This window comes from Gouania willdenowi, chromosome 21 (genome assembly GCF_900634775.1).
Source record: "Gouania willdenowi chromosome 21, fGouWil2.1, whole genome shotgun sequence".
Lineage (NCBI taxonomy): Eukaryota > Metazoa > Chordata > Actinopteri > Blenniiformes > Gobiesocidae > Gouania > Gouania willdenowi.
In genome coordinates this window covers 1931799-1956266 of record NC_041064.1, presented here as the reverse complement: position 1 = coordinate 1956266, position 24468 = coordinate 1931799, and the positions used below count along the sequence as shown (strand labels likewise).

The window sequence follows — 24468 nt, the reverse complement described above, 5'->3', positions numbered from 1 at the left end:
GATAGGTTTTGTAGACCCTCGTGTATCATCTCCTTGACCTCTTACAAACCCGAATTGGGGTCTGAAGGGCCTCCCTGCGGTTTTTTCACCATTTTCCTTCAGTCTTGGGCTCAATTTTTCAGGCTGTTCAGCTGTAGCCAAGGTCGTGTTATTGGAGCGAATGAAAACACGTCTGCTCTCTCCAAAGACCAGCGATTTGATAACTGACTGTTTATTGGAGAAGGTAGAAAAACACCACATCGCTATTTAACACATGGATGTTCAACAAATGAGCTCCAATGGTAATAATGTCTAAAGGGATCCTTCACTGTTTTTTAATAATGGGGCCTAAAATCTTCTAAATGTACTCATTAGTAGATCTATGTCTAACAAAACACAATATTTTTACAACGTAAAACGTAATAATGTGGCATTATGTTATTATCTGTGTTTGTTGTAGGCTGAGGGACAGAGTCACAGTGAAGACGGATCCACGTCACGTCGTTCATGAGACGGAAGACGGAACGTTTGAAATGAAAATCAAGAGCGCCAACAGATCGGACTCTGGGATCTACACGTGTAGGATCATCAACGAGTACGGAACCAAGCAGTGTGACGGAAAACTGGTGGTGAAAGGTACGCTTTGATATTTATTAATTATGTATTTGTGTCATTATCATCCTTTGTGATGAGGTCCAAAGACAAAAATGTGATAAATTACTTACTGACATTGTTAGCTTTCCTGTTGTTCTCCATAAACAGGCACCGCAGACACTTTTTAGTAGAAATCAATCCAAACAAAGAGCACAACGTGGACAAAATTAATTGTTATTTGAGCAAAGTTTGAGGCTCATATAGGGTTTGTTTCCCTTATGTAGACCATGTGTCTGGAAGAGGCTGGGGTGATGAAAAAGTGCATAAACATGCTCTGAAAGTGATAAATGAAGTATTATTGTTCATTCATTTATTAAGTTTTGAACAATTTATAAAATTCTGGTGAAATAATGGTGAGGAAAAGCAGAGTTACTGTAAGAAACTTTGATCATAACGGACCACAAACGTGACTGTATCTGATCTGAGGGTCACATGATCAATAACATTCATGTTAGCATTAGAATAATGATCAATCCGAGCATTAACATGGGTTTGTGTGTTTTTGTAGTCGTCACGTATTTTTCTTGTTTTTTTTTCTTGTCTTACCTTTTACTATTTATTTGTACTTTTCTATGTTTTTTGGAGTCATTTTGTGTAATCTTGGTTTGCGTTTGTGGACTTTTTTGTTGTTTTGTGTGTTTTTGGAGGCATTTGTGTATTTTTAGAGTCATTTTGTATATTTCTGCTTTGCTTTAGTGTTGCGTTGTGTGTTTTTGGAATTATTTTGTGTATTCTTGCTTTGTCTTTGTGTACTTTTCTGTTGTTTTGTGTGTTTTTAGAGTCATTTTGTGTGTTTTTTTTTCATACCCAGCACCACTGGTGGAGCCCGGCCTCACCGTGGTCCGTCCGGTCCGGGACATCACAGCCAAGGCCGGGGAGACGGTTCTGTTTGAGTGTCACGTTGTTGGACCCAAAGACACAGACGTGGACTGGTTGGCCGATGGAAAACTGATCCAACCTGCTCTACTCAACTGTAAGATGCACTTTGATGGCAGGAAGTGTCGCCTGCTGCTCAACTCTGTGCACGAGGACGACAGCGGGACGTACGTGTGCAAACTGAGCACGGCTAAAGGTAGGAGACTAATCGTGATGTGGCTAACAGCCTTTAGCTTTGTGATATATAAGGAAGTGTTTGTCTGTTGCAGAGGAAGTGACATCATGTGGTAAACTGAGGGTCATTCCCTCGTTTGAACCACTCTTCACTCGGAAGTTGGATGTTCTGGAGGTGATTGAAGGACGAAACGCTCGCTTTGATTGTAAAGTCAGTGGAACGCCCCCTCCCAAAGTCATCTGGAGTCATTTTGGTATAAAACAATGTTTACATCTAGACCAGCAATAACCAGCTCTACTTCTTCTTCTTCTACTACTTGTTGTTGTTGTTGTTCTTCTTCTTCTTTACAATTAAGGAACACTACATTCTGTTTTTCAGACCACGCCCTGATGGAGAGTGAAGACGTGCGTATAATCCAGGAAGGCGGTCGTCACTCTCTTATCATCTCACATGTGACCAACGAGGACGAGGGTTTCTACACCGTTATCGCTCGTAACCTCCACGGTGAGGCGGAGACCTCAGCTGAGCTCTACATCCAGGAGCCACGCCCAGCCATCTCCTCACAGATGTAAGCCTGATGTCATCGCCATGGTTGCCACTGGTCCTTCATCTCTGAATCCCTCGTAGGGCCAAACTAGAGAAGATGCCGTCCATCCCAGAGGAGCCAGAGGTCCCAGAGAACGAGGTGGAGAGGTTCACCATGCCTGACTTCATCAAACCTCTTTATGACCTGGACGTGATCGAGGGAAAAGAGGCAGTGCTAAAGTGCAAAGTGGCTGGTTTGCCTTACCCGACCATCGCCTGGTTCCACAACGGGAAGAGGATCGAGAGCACTGAGGACAGGAAGATGACGCAGTGTGAGTGTGTGGTTGTGGAATATGTTGGAGATCCTAGTCCTGAACTAAGATCTCCAACATCATCATCTTTCCTACTTCCTCACCCTGTTCTCTAAAAGTTCCATATCGTCTCTCCTTCTCTTTCAGTCCGTGACGTCCACAGCTTATTAATCCGCTCAGTGTGCCACGCCCACGGCGGCGTCTACAAGAGCGTCATCTCCAATAAAGTCGGCAAGGCCACCTGCTACGCTCACCTCTATGTTACAGGTAACACTAACCTGCAGATCCTTTAGGAGGACATGTTTTTAATTTCTTTAATTTGTAAAAAAAAAAATAATATCAATGATATTTTTTTAATTCAATTTTTAATTTAAAATTTTAGATATTTTAATTAATTTTTTTTAAATTTTGAATTTTTATATTTTAAATTTCATACATTTTAAAATTAAAATTACTTTAAACATTTTCAAATGTAAATTTTCAAATTTCTTTAATTGAAATTTCCTAAATTTTTTAATTGAAATTTTTTCATTTTTAATTTTAAAATTAAAAATGTATTAGTTTTTAATTTTTTTAAAATCTTTTCATATTTTTATTTATTTAAATTTTAAATTTAAATTTAAATTTTCAGACCAATTCTGCCATAGAATTACAAATACCGCTCTGTGCTTCGCGCCGGGCGGAGGTAATACATTTTCAATAATACTGTCCAACTAACCATCATACATTATAATACATAGATTTGTTCTGTAGTTTGTTCATCTGATCCACATCGATTTAGATAGTTGGCGAGTTGAATTTGATTAGCTGTTAGCCCGTTAGCTAAACATGTAAGAAACTGGGAACAACAATCTTTACATTTCGTACGTGACTCAAACACATCATAAACACTACAACTTACAGACGTTACTTTAGCAACAGAATGGAGGTTCGTGAGATATTTCTAGAATCATATTTTGACAGGAAATGAGCCATATTTACAGGTCAGGGCAGGAAACCTAAACAGTTTATAGATATTACTTTTCATAGGAAATATCTTTGGGCTGATAATATCTAAAAACTCTTTTCTGGTCCTCAGACATCCTCCCAGACCCTCCAGACGGGACCCCAGTAATAGAATCCATCACTGGTAAAACCATCACCCTGAGCTGGAAGAAGCCCAGGAGACTGGACCCTGCTATTGGTTCGTTAGCGTGGAGACCAGAACCTGAACTGGTCCTGACCCACTGGTGCTGATGGTGTTGTCCTTTCAGACCCCAGCTCCCTGATGTACGCCATCCAACAGCAGGCGTTAGGATCCATCCAGTGGACCATCATTGCCTCAGGCCTGAAGGAAACCACGTACACCATCAGAACCCTCTGTAAGGGGGTCCACTACACCTTCAGGGTCCTCACCATCACCTCCAAGGCCTTCAGCAAACCCTCAGCTCCTACTGAGCATGTGCAGCTAAAGGACAGAGGCAGGCATCCAACCGTACATCCAATTATATATCCAAGCATATATACCAGACATCCAACCAAATATACCATTCATCCATCTATATACCATACCTCCATCCATTTACTGTATACCATACATCCAACCATATATACTATACATCCAACCATATATACCATACATCCAACCAAATATACCATTCATCCATCTATATACCATTCATCCATCTATATACCATACATCCATCCATATACTGTATACCATACATCCAACCATATATACCATACATCCAACCATATATACTGTATACCATACATCCAACCATATATACCATACATCCAACCATATATACCATACATCCAACCATATATACCATACATCCATCCATATACTGTATACCATACATCCAACCATATATACCAGACATCCAACCATATATACTGTATACCATACATCCAATCATATATACCATACATCCAACCATATATACCAGACATCAACCATATATACTGTATACCATACATCCAACCATATATACTGTATACCATACATCCAATCATATATACCATACATCCAACCATATAAACCATACATCCATCCAAATACTGTATACCATACATCCAACCATATACACCATACATCCATCCATATACTGTATTCCATACATCCAACCATATATACCATACATCCATCCATATACTGTATACCATACATCCAACCATATATACCATACATCCATCCATATACTGTATACCACACATCCAACCATATATACCATACATCCATCCATATACTGTATACCATACATCCAACCATATATACCATACATCCATCCATATACTGTATACCATACATCCAACCATATATACCAGACATCCAACCATATATACTGTATACCATACATCCAATCATATATACCATACATCCAACCATATATACCAGACATCAACCATATATACTGTATACCATACATCCAACCATATATACTGTATACCATACATCCAATCATATATACCATACATCCAACCATATATACCATACATCCATCCATATACTGTATACCATACATCCAACCATATAAACCATACATCCATCCAAATACTGTATACCATACATCCAACCATATATACCATACATCCAACCATATACACCATACATCCATCCATATACTGTATACCATACATCCAACCATATATACCATACATCCAACCATATATACCATACATCCATCCATATACTGTATACCATACATCCATCCATATACTGTATACCATACATCCAACCATATATACCATACATCCATCCATATACTGTATACCACACATCCAACCATATACACCATACATCCAACCATATATACTGTATACCATACATCCAACCATATATACCATACATCCAACCATATATACTGTATACCATACATCCATCCATATACTGTATACCACACATCCAACCATATATACCATACATCCATCCATATACTGTATACCATACATCCATCCATATACTGTATACCATACATCCAACCATATATACCAGACATCCAACCATATATACCATACATCCAACCAAATATACCATTCATCCATCTATATACCATACATCCATCCATATATACCATACATCCAACCATATATACTGTATACCATACATCCATCCATATACTGTATACCACACATCCAACCATATATACCATACATCCAACCAAATATACCATACATCCATCCATATACTGTATACCATACATCCAACCATATATACCATACATCCATCCATATACTGTATACCATACATCCAACCATATATACCATACATCCATCCATATACTGTATACCATACATACAACCATCACCTCAAAGGCCATCTGCAAACCCTCAGCCCCTACTGAGCATGTGCAGCTGCACAATAGAGACAGACATTCAACCGTACACACAACCTACATCCAACCATCAGACCATACATCCAGCCACACATCCAACCATTACCTCCAAGGCCTTCAGCAAACCCTCAGCACCAGCACTGACTGAGCATGTGCAGCTCCACGACAGAGGCAATACATCCAACCACACAGCCATCATCCATCTGTTTGTTTCTAACATCCATTCCTCCATCTGTCTGTGTACATCCATCCATCATCCAACCGTCCATTCAACCAACTATTAACCCATCTATGTATGCAACAATCAATTCATGCATACATCTATGCATTTATCCATCCTTCCTTCCATCAGTGAATGCATCCATCCATACATCATCTGTTTGTCTGTTTTCATCCATCCAGCTATACAACCATCTATCCTATGCATCCATCCATCCATCCATCATCCATCTGTCTGTGTCCATCCATTGATTCAATGAATGCATCCATCCATCCATCCATCCATCCATCCATCCATCATCTAAATCACTAATCTGAGTGTATTTCTACCTCCAGGTCCATATCTACAGGAGGCTCCAGTGATTGTGGACAAACCAGATGTTGTCTATGTGATAGAGAACCAGTCGGTGACTATAGTCGTTACCCTGAATCACGTTAATGCAACGGTCGTATGGAAGAGGTGATGATTCTTGTTTGTCTTTGTGGTGCTGTGTTCTCACAGTTGTTTAGTCTGAGTGTAACGTGTTTTGTTCTTAGTCTGAATATAAAGTATGTTCCAGTGAGGTCGTACAGTAAGTGTAGCTGTGTGTCTCCAGGAGGGGGGCCGTCCTGGCCAACAAACCCGGCCTGTACGAGATGACGATGCCAGACGACGACCAGCACACGCTGAAACTGTTCAAAGTGAAAAGCGCCGACGCAGCAGAAATGGAGTTTGTGGCATCCAACAGTTACGGCAGTGACAGCTGTTCATTCACTGTGGAGTTAGCAGGTATAGGTGACCAATCAGCTTTAACCCTACTATTCTCCTCAAATATCTGACCCCAGCGATATTTGCCTCCAGAAAATGATTTTAGAAAAATGTTGGCCAAGGTTTAGTGTCAGACACTTTGTTTATTTGTTGAATCCATAAATAAGCCTTTGATAATGAAATCTTGATTTGTTCTCTAGCGCCAACATCAGGACAAACTTTTACATTATCTTAAATATTTTTCATCTTAATCATCTCAAATTTACTGACATCATTAATGAGCACTAGAGTAGAAACCCTATTGGTTGTGGTGATCATATGACCTTTGACCTTTCCTATTGATTGATGTTGATGACCCCCCCCCCCCTTCCTGTCATAAACATATTTATTTACGTATTTTTATCTCCTTTCATGTGACATATTTGGGGTTGTTCACTATAAATTCCTTTGTCTCAGACATATCCTCCTCTGTCACTTTCACTGTGAAAGAGCTGTTCCAAAATGAGGATATTGTCTCTCCCTAATGGGAGGTTTAACAATGGTCATAGACATCCCTTTGACTCTGACTCTTTAGCTCCGCCCACATTTGAGACCATAATGGAGGACATTGACGTCTGCTCGGGAGAAAGTCCTCGCTTTGCTGTGGTGGTGGAAGGAAAACCCGTCCCTGACATTCTGTGGTTTAAGGTGATTAAGGTTCATTTACAAAAGTCATTTTAGTTTAGGGGCCAAATACGGAGCAGTTTAATCTCAAGTGGGCCACAGATTTTATGCATGAAAACGAGTAATTTCAACATTATTATGCCCTAGTTTACACTTCTACGTATACATAAAATACTAAATATGTAGGAAATGACCATATCCAAACAGTAAGTGACAGATATCAGTCCCAGCAGGATCTACACTTTACATTTTCTAGATTTTGTGACCAATTTCTTTTTAATTAAGGGAAATATTTGTATGTATACATGTATTACGATGCATCAAACCCCACATTAAAAATATATATGTATTTTTAATATCTTTCTGTACCCAATCTAAATTTGTTCCAATACCAAAAAAAAGATAACCAGGCAAAATATTTTCCAATTCTATCAGTGTTTCTGGGGTCCACCAAGCCTGTGAAAAAACAAAACAAAACAAAGACCAATAATAACAGAAAATATGCATTATTTAGCTTTTTTCCTGAAGACCATACAGTAAGAAAACAGAAATTACAAAAAACTGCTAGATTATCAGTTCATCGTGTTAATTGTGTAAATGTGTCAATAGTGTCAAAATACATCATTTATTCCAGCAAAAAATTACACTAATGCTATATTAAATATTTAAATGTAGAATTTGTTCATAATGGGACACATGAAAAAGTTTCAATCTTGACGTGGACCCCATAAATCAAAAGTCATTTACCAAATATTTTGTAAGGCTTCTTATTCTGGTCATTGGGACATAATTAGAATAGGAACAGATTAATTTTAAAACTGCGTATGATGTACCCTAATATGTATATACAGATGTATATCTATACGTATGAGTGCAGATATGTGGATGTATAAATAAGTAGCTCATAGATAAATTTGTTTATAATGGTTATAAGAGGGGTAGGATTAAATAAATCAGACTTCTTCCTACTCCTTTTTTTAAATGTGTAAATATATGTATTTTTTTTACATTGTTTTGGAAATGAACTTGTTTGTGACATTACTTTTATTTTACATGTATTGTTTTTGTTTTTGCATGTTCAAAAATATATAAATCAAATCAAATATTATGTAATTTTGAGTTTTTTCAACTGTTAAATGTAAAAAAAAAAATGATGCGATAAAAGCACAGAGAAAACTGTGAGCACCTGCAAATATTGAGTTTCATTCACACATTGATTTATGTTTTCTTTGGGTCAAATTGGATGGTCCTTGAGTTTGACACGTGCTTTACAAAGTTAAAGTGTGAATAATTCAACTCTGTTTCCTTTCAGAACGACACCCTGCTGTCAGAGAGCAGTCATTACACCTTTGTGTACGATGATAATGAATGTTCCCTGGTGGTTCTCAACGCTTGTCCTGATGATTCTGGGGTGTACACGTGTACAGCGAGGAATCTGGCCGGGTCAGTGTCGTGTAAGGCTGAGCTGACCATTCATGAAGGTGAGAAATGGGACAGAAAAGCCTCTTACATTTAATAAAAATAAAAAAATACTTCAACAAAGAAATCAATCTGCAGCCAAACGCAAAGTGGAGCCAATGGACGATGAGGAGACGATTATGAGGAAGATGCGCCGACTGTCGGACTTCTACGACGTCCACAAGGAGATTGGAAGGTAGACCTTTAAACCATGAAAGAGTTTTTCTGTTTGAATGATTTTAAATATGTTTTTAGTAAACAAAAAATTCAAAAAGGTGAATTACAACAGCAGAAATAAACCATTGATATGATCCACTCAACGTACATGTGTGAAAAGAAATAGGAAGAACTGTAAATGTATTTAATCACTACAGGTTTGACTTTTTTAAGTACAACTAAAAATACAATTAATTACCAATATATCATTAAACAATCTACATATTTACACTGTAGTTCATAAATCATCAAAACAGAAAAAAACAACAAAAAACTACTGTTGATTAATGATCAGATTAATTCCTGTACCTTGTGAAAGTAATTTATTTAAACCTGTTTTTAAAATGAAATATGTTTGGACATTGTTTTAGCTCCTCCCTCATTCTGTTGCATAATTTTACTCCACAAATAGACGTACAAAAAGCTTTTAAAGTTGATCGAACACCTTAAATTTAACTTTACAATCTAACTTTGTTTGATCCTAATGTTTGTTCCTCGGTTCCTGCGATTGATGAAGATGAACTTTGTGGTGATTTCCCCCCCAGAGGAGCGTTTTCCTTTGTCAAACGTGTGACCCAGAAAGCAGGAAAAAGGGAATTTGCAGCAAAGTTTATTTCCGCTCGAGCCAAGAAGAAGGTGTCTGCTCTCAGGGAGATGGAGCTGCTGTCTGCTCTGGACCACGAGAGGATCCTTTACTTCCATGATGCCTTTGAGAAGAAGAACTCAGTGGTCATCGTCACTGAAATGTATCTTTTATGAACAATTTGTGATATTTAATTACAGGACTCTCTTCTGGTCAGTTCTAAACAGGCCAGATACCATAGCACACTGATAGCATTCACCAAGGCCTCTGCCTGATGTAAGTTTTTTTTGGTGTCATTTGGTCAAAAATCCATAATTATCTTTGAGCATATTGTAATTAAAAGTGTCCTGAGTGGACAGTGAATCTCATCTCCTTCCCCTGGTCCTGTAAAATTAGTTTCTACTCCATGCTGAAATGGGTCAAAAGGCCATTCTCCGTGTTGATGGTCTGTACATCTATCTATCTATACATTTATCTATCTATCTATACATCTATCTATACATCTATCTATACATCTATCTATCTATCTATACATCTGTCTGTCTATCTATCTATACATATATATATATATATATATATCTATACATCTATCTATACATCTATCTATACATCTATCTATACATATATCTATCTATCTATACATCTATCTGTCTGTATCTATCTATACATATATCAATCTATCTATACATATATCAATCTATCTATACATCTATCTGTCTGTCTATCTATCTATACATATATCTATCTATCTATACATCTATCTGTCTGTCTATCTATCTATACATATATCTATCTATCTATCTATACATCTATCTGTCTGTCTATAGATACATCTATCTATACATCTATCTATACATCTAGCTATACATCTATCTATACATCTATCTATACATATATCTATCTATACATCTATCTGTCTGTCTATCTATCTATACATCTATCTATACATATATCAATCTATCTATACATCTATCTGTCTGTCTATCTATCTGTACATATATCTATCTATCTATAGTATCTGTCTGTCTGTCTGTCTGTCTGTCTGTATCTCATTCATTAAAACTGCCACAACAGTGACAACAACATGATGAGATCACTGTACTCATAGTTGAACAGAAGTGATGCAATGAATCACATCTTTATGCAAATTTTTACATATTTCTTATCATTACATCAAGTATGTATGTGTAAGAAATGAGCGTTTATTGCATAATACAGAAGGAGTGTTGAAAAAAAACACCTTAACGGATGTTTCAAAGATGCCATGAGGAGATGCTCGACAGATTCACTCGCAAGTCTGTCGTTCTGGAGTCTGATGTAAGTCCTGCGTCACATTAAACATGGAATAAAAAGAAGTATTCTCCAAGTACACAGTAAACAAACATGTGTTTTGGACTCATTAGGTCTGCTCGTGTATTCGCCAAGTGCTCGAAGGAGTGGATTATCTTCATCACCTAGATATCATACACCTGGACATTAAGGTAGGTAGACCCACATGGAATCATAAATCACGTGAAATGAAAGAAATTAATAGTAACGCCTTCTGTTACGTGTTTCAGCCTGAAAACATCCTGATGGCCGACCCCCACAGCGATCAACTACGACTCTGTGACTTTGGCAACGCAGTGAGGATCACGCCCGATGAAGCTCAGTACTGCAAATATGGAACGCCCGAGTTTGTTGCACCGGAGATTGTCAACCAAACGCCGGTTTCCAAAGCAACGGATATATGGTAGATATAGTCACTGGTTTCCAGCATGTTGCACCAGTCCCACATCATGTCCTCTTACATTCCCCTTTTAAATCTTTCTTTAGGCCCATTGGAGTCATGGCCTACCTGTGGTGAGTTCTTTGTGAAGCTTGATACAATCTTCATCCTGGAAAAACTTTAACCCGTCGCTCCTTTTTCTCAGTTTGACGGGAATCTCTCCGTTTGCTGGAGAGAACGACCGCAGCTCGGTTCTGAACATCAGGAACTACAACGTGGCCTTTGAGGAGAACATGTTCTCTGACCTTTGCAAAGAGGCTAAAGGCTTCATCATAAAGCTGCTGGTGGCAGACAGGCTGTGAGTATCAGCTCTCTATACTGAATATATATCAGGGAAATACCGTCTTTGTCTGTTTGATAATATATGTCATTTATATTTAATGATGATTCTATATTAAAAACTCAACTTCACATCAAAACCTCATTTTCTTTGTTCCACTGACAACGTTTTGTTTGTCATCAGATGTTGATGTTGAATATTTATCTGACAAATGATCTTATTTTTTAAATCACAGTGCCAATGTGGGATGATGATTGATGATTTATTAAAGTGTCGTGCACGTACATGCCCAAACACAAACAACAAACAGGTCTACAGGCCGGTTTCACAAACAAAAACAATGATAAAGAGCATCCAACCACAAACATCCTGCACAAAACTTCTCAGACTGGATACAAAACATGTTTCTTTTTTTCCCACGTGTTACAAATAAAACAGACAAAAGCAAAAGTCTCTTTTTTATACAAACTTGTAATTTTCCCCTCAGGCATCCAAAAAACATCTGGGTTAGACAAATATACACGTTCAAATAAAACATTTTGTAAATCAAAATAAAGTGAACAATACAGGACAATATGAGACCACCCTCCACCACATCCAGATCACACAGGGTACAGATTGGCTCCTCCTTTGAGCCGGCCCACCTCCACTACCAGGGGTAATGTACCAGTCTTCAGTTGGGCACAGAGGGACCACTGCTTTCTACGTAGATTCAAGTGTATATATGGTTCTGTTTGAAACTCCTTTTTAAAGGGAATATAATCTAAACTTTGGTTTTGTGCACATGTCATATTTCCATTGTTTTTGGAAATCTAGAATCATCTTCAGTTTTAACAAATTTTAACTATACTGTCATTTATTTCCATAAACATAACTTAAATCATCATTTGAGAATATTATGGTCATTTCTTTAGTCCAGGGATAATTCTTTGAGCAGTCCCATATGAAAATGTTTTGGTGAGCCTGTGCTCAGGGAGCTGGATGAGACGGTTCCTCAACCGCAACATTTTTACCGTCTGTTTTATGAGGCATGGGTCCCATCCCATGTCACGTGGGAAATTGTCTATCGTCATTTAATTGGTCAAAAATAATTCAGACAGCAATGATTTGATGTCGATGTGTGCAATGTGTTTAAATACCCACCCTGGCCATCGAGGGGCAGTAGGTAGCACAATAATATTTCATTACAAATAAGGAAAATGCTGCCCTTTAGCTCCTCCCCTGCAGCTCTGAGAACCAATCAGAGTCTCCCTGACTATCAAGTGCACCATCATGCTCATTTTCTCTCATTCAACACAAGTGATGAACATTTAAAAGAAGGAAATCCTTCTTTTTGTAGCATGTTGCATGGAAGAGTGAAGTGTGCAGGTGAACACAGAATCTTTGACAGCAATGATGCACAAAATTAGTTAAAAGTCAAGTTTAAGCATCTGAAAAAAGTGAATAAAAAACTGAGAAAATGTGCATGTCTAAAAATATTTAAAAGACTAATTTTGCCTCTGAAGTTTGATGTATTTATGTAGCATTTTGAGGGAATTTTGAATCACAGATAAACAGTTATTTTTGTTAATATTTGCTATTCATGCTATTTCAGGAGACCTGATACTCAGGAATGTCTCAGACACCCATGGTTCAAGGTAAGACCCAACCATTGGCTGGAAACCGTTATGATGCCTCTAACGTTTAATATCTTATGTCTAAAATGTCTAAAGTGTTATAAAGTCAACAATGCCCAACTGTCATTTATTTAGTTTATTTCAAATATATCATCTTGTTTTACAGACACTTAGTAAGGGAAAGAACATAAGCACAGAGCCTTTAAAGAAGTTTGTATCCCGCAGAAAATGGCAGGTAAAGTAACATTTCGTGCAGCATTGTTTACCAAAGTAGCACACACTGGTAAAGGTCACATTTGAGTATTAACGGCAACACATTTCCTCTCTCTCAGCGTTCTCTAATCAGCTACAAATCAAAAATGGTAATGAGGTCCATACCCGAGCTGTTAAATGACTCTTCCAGTCACATCTCCATTGCTGTTCCCAGACACCTAAAAGAAGGCTCCCCTGTGCCGTCTTCATCTTCTGATTCTGATGAGGACATTGATGAACTGCCTTTTATTCCAATGCCTCTCAACATGGACTTCTCTGAATCAAGGATGTCTTTAAATGAAATTCAAACCAATGAGGAGGAAATAGGAAAACCAAATGGGAAAAGTAAGTGGTCTGAGTCTTCTACCCAAGCTCAGGAGGCAGTGGAATGTGATGCTAAAGAAATGGATGAGGGCGTAGAAGTGGCCGGTACATTCAGGAAGAGGTCATCTCAAGACAACGACAAGGGTTCCTCAGATGATGAGACACCCGCTGAGCTGCCTCAGAAGACACAACGGATGAGAAAACCGTTGAGAAGAGGTTCAAGCATGGAGTCAGACAAACCTGAAGGGGCTCGACGCAGAGGAGAGCTTAGACGAGGTGGATCCGCCGACAGTGCATTGCTGCTCCGGATCACTCCAGAGGAAGGAGCTGAAGAAGGAAGTCCGGAGGACGACAGAAGAGTCCTGAAGAAAGCCGTGTCCCTGGAACTACCGAGAAGAAGCGCCAGTCCAGGAACTGCTAAGATGAGCCAAGAGGACTATGCTCTCAAACTAGAGCTGATGAGACAACGGCTGCTTCGTGGTGGTTCAGTGGACAACAAGATGAGTGGACTACGAGGACCACTACTGGAAACATTGGGAATGAGTGATGAGAAACGGGCCATATCCTCTGATCGCTACGCTCGTACTGCTCGCCTCGGCCCACCCCCACTAATCAGAGCGGCATCCAGTGATTTTCCACGGGATGAAGTACCTAAACCTAAGGTTTTGCGCAAAAGTACTTCCTTCAGTCAGGGGGACTCAGAACCCATAACGCTGCACCGTCGATCAGGAGCTCCCTTAGAAATTCCAGTGGCTCAGGTAGAGGAGAGAAAGCTGAAGGAAGCGATGTCTATGTCGTCTTTAACAGAACAACTGAAGCTGGAATCTCGTCCAGTGACTCCCAGGGATCCTTCGCCAAAACCTCCAACGCCAGAGTCCGTTATTCAAGATAGTCCAACCAAAGCAGAGAGTGAGGAGTCGTTGATGGAGCGAGAGACCAGAGTGGATGAGGTGGCAAGTGAGAAAATTGACGGGTTGATTACAGACAGTAACTTTGATGAAAGGTCTAGCACGAGTGGTTTCTCAGAAAAGGACATGAGTATTTCAGAGGAGCCAATCATTGAATCAGAGTGCAGAGTTCCCACACCCCCTGCTGTGATCCAATCCTCTGAACCAGAAGAAACATGTCAGAGCGAAGAGATGGAACAGAAAACCGAGGAAGAAAAAAGTGGAAGTATAAAAGGACAAGAGGAAAATGTGGAGATTGATCAAGAACGTGAAGCCGATATTCCACAAGAAGTGAAAGAAACCACGCCTTCTTCAACCCCTGAGATAAACATCACCACAAATTCAGTCATAGTCAGACCAAGTGAGGAGCATTCATTTTCTACAGAAACTGTCCCAGCCATCATCCAGCCCTCGCCCCCAACAAGGGTCGTACTTCCAGATGGTAGGACCTCAGCCTACGCCAGTATTATGCAGACCATCATGGTTCCTTCTATACAATCTCCAAGTGATGCCCACATAGGGCCGTCTAGTCCCATTGTTGCTCCATCTTCATTATTAGCTGAAACATCTACACCTGGGACTGCTTTAACTGATGCACCTGGTCCCTCCAAACCTGTCCCCCTGTCAACCACTGTGCACCCCGCTGTATATGCCAGAGTAGCTTCACCAGAGACCATCACAAAAGAGCCGAGTCCACCAAAGACTGTTGCACATTCCTCACCTCAACAGGAGCTCACAGCTGGAGGCGAATTTGAGGATATTACCTCAGAAGAAATCTTTGAGAGTCGCTTTAAAAAACGTGAGTCTTCTCTCACCAGAAGCCTGAAGTTCCTGACAAGGTCAAAGAATGAGGACAAATCACCAGCTCTGGCTTCAGATTCAATGGAAACCGGTGAAGAGATATATAGGCCTGGTCCTATCGGTGCACCATTAGAATTAGCATCCAGAAGACTAGAAGAGAAGTCAAAATCAGTTCAGGATCTTCGTGAAGCACAAAAGGACCAAGGGTTTATGAGAAGACTCTCATTGCGCTTGAAGAGAACTCCATCAGCTGAGCGCAAAGAAGAAGAGGCAAAAGAAGAGGATTTATCAGTGCCGAGGCGTAGACTTTCCTGGACTCTTGGTCGGAAAGGTTCCCAAGAAAGGAAAGAAGTGGAGATGATGCGGATGGACGGTGCAGGGGATAGAGTTATGGAACCCGATGAGAAGGATCTTAAGAAACCAAATGAATCGCCGGTGTTGGCAATGCGCAGAAAGATTGAATCAACTGTGGCGGGAATCTCCACAAGAATCCGCAGCTACTCAGAGGAGAGGAGAGCAGTGGAAGACAAGGAAACAAAACGGACACCCATTCTCTCCATGCTTCGTCGTTCGACATCGGAAAACCGTGGTGTGAAAATTGCTGTTCCTCAGAATCAACTGGCATCTCAGAGCCACAATGGCGCTTCATCGGAGTCCCTGGACTCCATGTCCAGCCAGAAATCAGACGCATCAAAGGGTAATGGAGAAATAGGAATGACTTATCAGCAATGAGGAGCTTTGTAAACGGTTTTGTTGTGTTTTCACAGGTGTGGAAGCTGACCGTAGATCTCGGTGGGATCGGTGGGGCCTGACCAGAGGAAGGCGGGATAAGACGGTATCACAGCCAGACATACCATCAGCCATCTCTAGAGAAAACAGTTCCCTTCGTTCACGCCAGTACTCTAAACTTGCTTCAGGTAGGACGTCCTGAACACGTAACCGAGCAGTTTGATATTGTTCTGTGCTAAAGTTAAATCAAGGAGTTCCTCATAGAAAGGTTGGAGTTCAAAGGTAGGTCTGTTGGTTGCTTAGCCTAGTGGTTCTCAGCCATTTCTGCCCACGGCCCTGAAAATAAAGGTCCTAGAAACAGACATGATCATTGAAGAACAGTCATGTGGAGACAGGGCCATATATTTATATACATATATAATATATGTGACATTAGGTGATAAAAGTGGTGGAAAGACTTTATAATTCTAGAAATACTAATTAGTTAAACACAAATTCTTGCTTGTTACTTGATGCATGTACATTACAGCTGTTCTAACTGCTGTGGCTACAGATTTCCCTCCAGTGTTTCATATCAAGCTGAGGGATCACGTCCTGCTGGAGGGAGATCCAGTGACTCTGAGCTGTTTGCCAGCAGGAAGTCCACATCCACACATCACCTGGATCAAAGGTAAGAAACATGCCTGGCACAGAACCATGACCAGAAGCAAGTATTTCATGAAGGATGATGTATTCTTCTGTTGGATCCTGCTCTGTTGACGTCTATTATTTCTCAGATAAGAAGCCGCTGGACATCGATGCCAGGATGAATATGATTGCCTGCCCCGATGGTCGACAGCTGCTGATGATCATGCAGACCACCAAGAAAGATGCCGGAGTGTACGAATGCGTGGCTACAAACCCACTAGCCTCCATGTCCAGCTCGTGCACCATATCCCTCGCACGTAAGGTCCAAGAAGTCACATTTTCAGTTTAAATACATACATTTTCCTTCAAATGCGTGACATTAAATGTCTTTTTAAAGGTTTGCCCAATCGACCCGGGACCCCTGAGATCCCACAGAAGTACAACAACACAGCGCTGGTGGTGTGGAGGCCCTCTGACTTTGTGGCCCCTTGTACATATTCTCTGGAGAGGAGAGCAGAGGGTCAGTGCTTCAGTCTGTAGATAAATATTATCTCTTTCATCAGGTTGGTCTGTGGGAACGGTAAATGGACTTGACCTGATTGGGAATGGGCCATACCTGAGTGGAAACATGAGGGAGCTAATCAGTCACAACCCAAACACACTGACATCACTGGGAGGTGGAGACACGAGCAGAAGTACCTGAAAACACAAAGACAAGCGTTAACACAAGAGAACATATTTGAAAAGACTCACAGAAAAACTAAAAGAGGACCACAAGGCTAAACATCATCAAAACTAAACAGAACCTCAGACAAAGGATTAAACACGTGTGAATTGTGGATCTATTTGTGATTATTTTTTTGACAAATCTCTCTCCATAATTAGTGCCTGATTCTATTTACTTTTTTAAAGTTTGGAAACTTCTACTGTTTCAGATGATAATTCTGCGTGTTCAGGTGAGTCCTGTTATTAAGATGAAATCATCTTATCGTTGACGTCCTCCTGTGTTCAGGTGAGAGTAACTGGCTGATCGTGGCCACTGGAGTGGCCGACTGTTACTATAATGTGACGGAGCTGCCTGCAGGGGGCGCCTTCAGGTTCAGAGTGGCGTGCGTCAACAAAGCTGGTCAGGGGCCCTACAGCAACTTATCAAAGGTCATGACCTTAGAACCATCAGGTATGTACTTTATTCAGTAGAAAGCTTTTAAAGACATCTTAGAACTCAACAATGTGGTCAGAGTTTGGTTAGGTCAGTCAGTGTGACGTACGGTTTAGGGTTTATATGAAATGTATAGATGATACAATATCACTGTTTCCTCGGATGTCGAAGGCTGCATTCACACCGATGACGTTACTCTCGGGTCACACAGAATAACAGTCATCCATCCAGAGGTGACAAGTAACTAAGTACAAATATTTTGTTACTGTACTTAAGTAGTTTTTCCTGGTATCTGTACTTCACTTCAGTATTCATTTTTTTTGGTGACTTTTAACTTTTACTCCTTAGTTTCTTTGAACAAATATCTGTACTTTCAACTCCTTACATTTGAAAAAAGGAACTTGTTTTTAAGACCTTTGAAGATGACTTCACGACTTAAAAAGATGCAAAATTTTGTATTTTTCTTTTAGGCAGGGCCCTTAGTTTTATGGTTAACATTTCAAAGTTTTTAAAAATGTTAAACTCGGGGTCAAATTGGGCATTTGCACTTTTTTTTTCTTGAAATAATATTTTTTACAAATGTTATTTATTATAAGTGCTACATTCTTTAGGTGTTCAAAGGTAACAGATTTAACTTGTTTTCATGTACCATTTTTTTTTCAAGTTCTTCAAAAAATTAAATATAGAAAATTTGCTGCTTTAAAAACCTGTATTATTATTATTGAAGGGACATTTTACTTTTTACTTGTTTACTTAAATACATTTAGTAGCATGTACTTTTTTACTTTTACTCAAATAAGGGAGCAACTTCAATACTTTTACTTATACCAGAGTCATTTTTTATTCAGGTATCGATACTTTTACTCGAGTACTGAAGACTAGTACTTTAGACAAGTCTGAACATATCTGATCCACTTGGTCTAGAACTCAACAAATGTGTTTTTCTGAAGGGGAAGAAGAAGGTAAATGTCATTTCTTAACTCTAGCCACTCATGTACTGTCGGTGGGTCAGGGAGTAACAAACATCTTGTGATTACCTTCTTACCAGCAATTATCAAAATACCAAATAAGTATTTATCAGAAGTAAATATGTTTTAATTAAATTAATTAAGGCAGAACTTTCTGCTTTCAGACTCAACAATGGCCTCTCTGTTATCATACTGTGATTTTCTTTGTATTTCTTGTCAGAACCCATTAAATCAAGTTCCACGGTGGTGGTGAAGACTGTTCCTGCCACCTCCCCACCTCCACCTGTGGTGATGATGTCATCCATGAAAGTAGCTCCCATTAAACCAGCTCCAAGTAAAGCCACGCCCATTTCCAGTGCCCAACCCGTCCCTCCCTCCCCCCCTACTCAGATTATTCAACCTGCCCCTCCAGTCACCGTTAAGGTTGGCTTGAGTCCAACTCCAGTTACCCAACCATCGGTTACCATAACCACTGCTGACCAAGCTCCGGTCCACACATCAGCAGCTGTTCCAACCAAGGCCAAGACTTCCATTAGCATAAGCGTTAGCAAACCCCAAGCTAAAGTATCACTTCCTCCTCTGATCCCACCCAAACCACGGAGTCCTGCGCTGACAATCCCCCACACCCCCAACCAACCTCCATCTCCTGGACCTCCACCTGCGCATATGTTAGGAAAACCTATTTCGTCCATTCCGATGTACGCCCCAGCGTTGACCGCTCGCGCCACTCCACCCTCTCAGTCTGCGCCCATCTCCCCAGTCACTCCTGCCCCCTCACCGGTGGTGGTTGTGCAGAGTGTGACCCCAGTTTTACACGGAGGGGACAGCCGTGGCCCCATGTCGGGGCGAATCACGCCGTCGGGGCGGATCACCCCGTCAGGACGACGAACACCGCTGGGAAAGCCTGGAGAGGGGTCTTTACGGCAAGGGGTGCCACAGAAACCATATACGTTCATGGATGAGAAAGCCAGGTAGAAGAAGAAAGAACATGTTTTAGTATTAAGACACTTTCATTTTCATTTATTTTCATTCTGTTATGGTAAAAAAATTTCACAAGGAATATTCAACTTCATTCCATGTCCAGAAAGGAGCAGGAGAAGAAATACATCTTATATTACAACTTTGATTGACATTAAATGTGGAATTTCTCTGTTTTTCCTGAATCAACAGGGGTCGTTTCGGCGTAATTCGAGAGTGTCGAGAAAACGCCACGGGTAACATCTTCATGGCTAAGATCGTTCCCTATGAGATGGACAGTAAACAGGCCGTGCTGCAGGAATACGACATCCTCAAGTCTCTCCATCACGAGCGGATCATGGCTCTGCACGAGGCGTACGTCACACCACGCTACCTGGTTCTTATCTCTGAGTTCTGCAGTGGGAAGGAGCTGCTCTACAGCCTCATCGACAGGTGAGATTAACGCGATCTAAAGACTTCCTCATCTTATCTCATCCTCCTCTCTGGTGGTTCCCAGGTTTCGTTACTCCGAGGACGATGTGGTGACGTACATCGTGCAGATCCTCCAGGGTCTGGACTACCTCCACACACGACGCATTCTCCACCTCGACATAAAGCCAGAGAACGTGGTCGTCACCCATATGAACGTCATCAAGATCATTGACTTTGGCAGCGCGCAGACCTTTAACCCACTCTTCCTCAAGCAGTTCAGTCCTCCCATCGGAACGCTGGAGTACATGTGTAAGAGATGCTAGCACCGCTAACCCTAACCATGCTCCACCTGTGGTAACTAACCTTTGTCTTGCTGGTGACTTTGTTCAAAGCCTTTATAAATTCATCAAACATTCCCGTTGTGACCCCTTGTAGATATTCTCTGGAGAAGAGAGTGGAGGGTCAGCGCTTCAGTCTGTAGCTAATTATTAGCTCTTTTTTCATGCATTCATTTACTGTGAGGTGGAGAGTCAAGGGTTGGGTTTAAATCATTCAACTTTGTAATCTTTTTCTTTTCTCATTTCTGTTTCATTTTCTTTTGCTGTTAGGATGACTTTACTGGTTACTCAACATCTCCAAATCATACCAAACATGCTAAAAACATGGTTGATAAAGTCAACTACTGTTATTCATTTTATATTTATATAATTTTGGGTGATTTAGGGAAAACAGAAGAGCTACGCTGAAATCACACAAAATGACGTCAATAGTAAAAATGACATGCTGCACTTGCTCGTTTTACAGGAAAAATACCACAGAAATGTGTGATATTGCCCTAAAACATGCAAGTAAGGATTCATTTTGTGTCATATAAATATTTCCATTTAATTTTGCACAAAATCCCACCAACTGGCAAATCATTCTCAAGTTTATCATGAATTCCCGTGCAGTGTGATTACATAGTATGAGATTTTAAAGAAGGTTATGAGCAAAAATTGACAATTTCATCCGTTTCCTACACTTGTTAGACATTCACTCACCCAAAGAATAGTGTGTGTCCAAAAACATTTTTATTTTTTTAATATGTTGTAATAAATGTGAAACAAAGAAAAGCATGTCATTGGATAATGAAGTCTAATGTATGTTCTGTTCTTTGTAGCTCCAGAGATGGTGAAGGGGGACGTTGTTGGTCCTCCTGCTGACATCTGGAGCGTTGGAGTTGTGGCTTTCATCATGTGAGTCCTCAGAATATATTAAAGCGCTTTCAGTCTGATATAGGTTACTGCATCAGGACCTACGCTGTAGGTGCAACGTCAACGTGACGCCTACTGTACTTCTGCGTTGAGGGAACGCATGGCTATGCGATTGGCCGCCATGCCGCTAGAGGGTGTGGCTGTGTGAGGTTTCAGCCCTTGTTTATCTTCCAGTCACAGTAAACAATGTTTTATGTTTTTTAAGCATATTGCTTAATATGCCATTTCTTTCTGGATTATTCCTTTCCTACCGAACCATGTGTGTATTGTTTGACACAAACATGAAAACAACAGTTTCAAAACGTGCACTTTATTCTTCAATATGAACATTTGCCACATGCAAACAAAGTAGAAAAGTGTATCCAGCCAAATTAATAAAACACTGGCACTTTTTGTCTGTCTTGGTTCCCTCTTCCACTCAAACTGTCAACTCTCGCATTGCTCTATAAAAAATTGAAACATGGCGGTGGTGACTGGAAAAGGCAACGACCGGGGTTGAGGTTTGGGGTGGACCAACCTCAGTCCTTATGGACCATTTCGCCTTTACATGCAGTCACAATTTTTGGGAGGCGCAGGTAGTATTACGGCATAGGGGTTCACGTCGATGCAGAGAGCTACGTGTAGCTTTTTGCCTACTTTATTGATGTATTGTACAGTTATGGGAACTCACAACATCTACATCCATCGTCTGAATTTGACACAATTCCCCACAGAATAAAGGCTAAGATTTAGATACAATGTTAAGGAGCCAACTGGAGTGGTGCACAATATAACATTAAAAGCGGGCACACACTGGTGATTTGGGGTCCATTTTGTCCCAATTTTTCATGTGTGCGTCTATTTTTGGGATTGGGCCGAGTCTGGGATAAATCATGGTGTAGAATACATGATGTAGAATACATGATGTAGTATACATGATGTAGTACTGTATACATCGAGTCACGAGAAGCGATTAACACCTCACAGCCAGCTCCCGATCAGCAATCGTATGGTCGTAAGAAAATCAAACGTGTTTGAAATCCTGGTCGCTCCTCGTGAGAGTATCACTCTTGAAGCAGTGACACGGACCGTCTTACCTCAAACTCTCACACTGCACATGCGCGAACACCGTAGGACCGCTGTAGAAGCTCTTTTTGCTGAGGTTCGCAAGTGTTTATTGACTTCCGGGTTCTTCTTCTTCTTCTGTTTTAATGTGACGGTTCAGAGTTCTTCTTCTTCTACTGATTTTTATGTTGCATTTCCCGGAACAAGACCACAACGTGTCGTGTATGGATGTACAGTGTGAGCAGTCAGATCATGTCACAGTGTCGGTCCATACAGTGTGAGAACATGAATCGTGAGCTGTGAACATTCAGACTCTGCAATTGAGTCGCACAGTTTGAGCTGCAGCTGAGTACAATGATTGAAAAAAATCGCACAGTGTCTACCTGCCTTAGGAAGTAAGATCTATTCTGTTCGATCGTCCAGGTTGAGTGGAAGGTCACCGTTTCTAGAAGTTGAACCTCAGGAGACTGAAGCCCGGATCCAGGCAGCAAAGTTCGACCTCTCCAAACTCTACCAGAATGTGTCCCAAAGTGCCTCTCTGTTCCTGAAGAAGATTCTCTGTAGCTACCCTTGGTAAGATGGAGCCCTCGCCCTGGTGTGGTGTAAATGTACAACGTGGCAGCAGATGTTGACTGTGGTTTTGTTCTTCAGGGCTCGACCCTCCATCAAGGACTGCTACAGTAACTCATGGCTTCAGGACGCCTACCTGATGCGCCTCCGCAGGCAAACCCTCACCTTTACCACCTCCCATCTCAAGGAGTTCCTGGCTGAGCAGCAGCGCAAACGAGCCTTGGTGGCCACCAAGCACAAGGTTCTTCTGCGGTCCTACCAGAGCTCGCCACAATCCCCCACCAGCCCGACACCACCAACTGTGCCAACTACACCCACCACCCCCGTCTCCCCCTAGACGGGGACTTCAGTGAACCTTGGTTAGAGCTGATTAGAGGCTAATAAACACTTTGGTTGGTCAGAGGTCTGATCAGAATGAACCGATGGAACCAGCACAAACTGCAGCGAGTCCTTCAGGAACCGTTCCCTTTATTTGTGTGAGAAGCTGTCCTGGCTTTAGTAGCCCTCGTTAAATGCCTGTTCCTTTTTTCTCACTTCTCACAGGAATGTCATACAAAGTGTTAAGCTACTCCAGAAGAAGAAGAAGAGAGGATATGCAAACTGTGGGCCCTGAGAATAAACACATGTAGAATTATTACAACTGTACAGGTACATTTTATTGAAACACCTACCCAATGCTTCATTTCAAAGAACTTAAACTTGCCGCCTCACTGCAAGAAGGTCCTGGGTTCTAGCCCTGGGCTGGGCACTTGGGTCCTTTCTGTGTGGAGTTTGCATGTTCTCCCTGTGGTGTGTGGGTTTCCTCTGGCTTCTTCCCACAATCTAAAAACATGACTGTTAGGTTGGTTGGAGTCTCTAAATTGCCCGTAGGAGTGAATGTGAGTGTGAGTGGTTGCTTGTCTGTGTGTTGCCCTGCGATGGACTGGCGCCCTGTCCGGGGTGTACCCCCACAACTCTGAAAAACAGGAACAAGTAGGTCGGAAAAGGATGGATGGATAAACTTTAAATTCACAAAGC

At 40.8% G+C, this 24468-nt stretch overlaps 1 protein-coding gene across 2 annotated transcripts in view; it reads left to right on the top strand.

Moving 5' to 3' along the window:
* Positions 1–24091, top strand: part of spegb (striated muscle enriched protein kinase b) — a 43317-nt gene extending 19226 nt beyond the window's left edge. For both annotated transcript variants that reach the window (XM_028435370.1, XM_028435369.1), the window contains exons 9-41: positions 440–615; positions 1445–1705; positions 1779–1937; positions 2063–2252; positions 2312–2541; positions 2668–2787; positions 3599–3703; positions 3774–3980; positions 6393–6516; positions 6653–6825; positions 7379–7491; positions 8780–8948; positions 9025–9121; positions 9687–9887; positions 10984–11041; positions 11128–11205; positions 11284–11456; positions 11540–11566; positions 11638–11790; positions 13367–13409; positions 13555–13623; positions 13721–16409; positions 16480–16629; positions 16995–17111; positions 17218–17385; positions 17466–17588; positions 18081–18245; positions 19416–20166; positions 20366–20605; positions 20670–20893; positions 21744–21819; positions 23305–23454; positions 23533–24091. In XM_028435370.1, the coding sequence (XP_028291171.1) occupies positions 440–615; positions 1445–1705; positions 1779–1937; positions 2063–2252; positions 2312–2541; positions 2668–2787; positions 3599–3703; positions 3774–3980; positions 6393–6516; positions 6653–6825; positions 7379–7491; positions 8780–8948; positions 9025–9121; positions 9687–9887; positions 10984–11041; positions 11128–11205; positions 11284–11456; positions 11540–11566; positions 11638–11790; positions 13367–13409; positions 13555–13623; positions 13721–16409; positions 16480–16629; positions 16995–17111; positions 17218–17385; positions 17466–17588; positions 18081–18245; positions 19416–20166; positions 20366–20605; positions 20670–20893; positions 21744–21819; positions 23305–23454; positions 23533–23788 (8035 nt within the window). In that variant the 3' untranslated portion in view covers positions 23789–24091. The remainder of the gene's footprint in view (positions 1–439; positions 616–1444; positions 1706–1778; positions 1938–2062; positions 2253–2311; positions 2542–2667; positions 2788–3598; positions 3704–3773; positions 3981–6392; positions 6517–6652; positions 6826–7378; positions 7492–8779; positions 8949–9024; positions 9122–9686; positions 9888–10983; positions 11042–11127; positions 11206–11283; positions 11457–11539; positions 11567–11637; positions 11791–13366; positions 13410–13554; positions 13624–13720; positions 16410–16479; positions 16630–16994; positions 17112–17217; positions 17386–17465; positions 17589–18080; positions 18246–19415; positions 20167–20365; positions 20606–20669; positions 20894–21743; positions 21820–23304; positions 23455–23532) is intronic.
* The last annotated feature ends 377 nt before the right edge of the window (positions 24092–24468 follow it).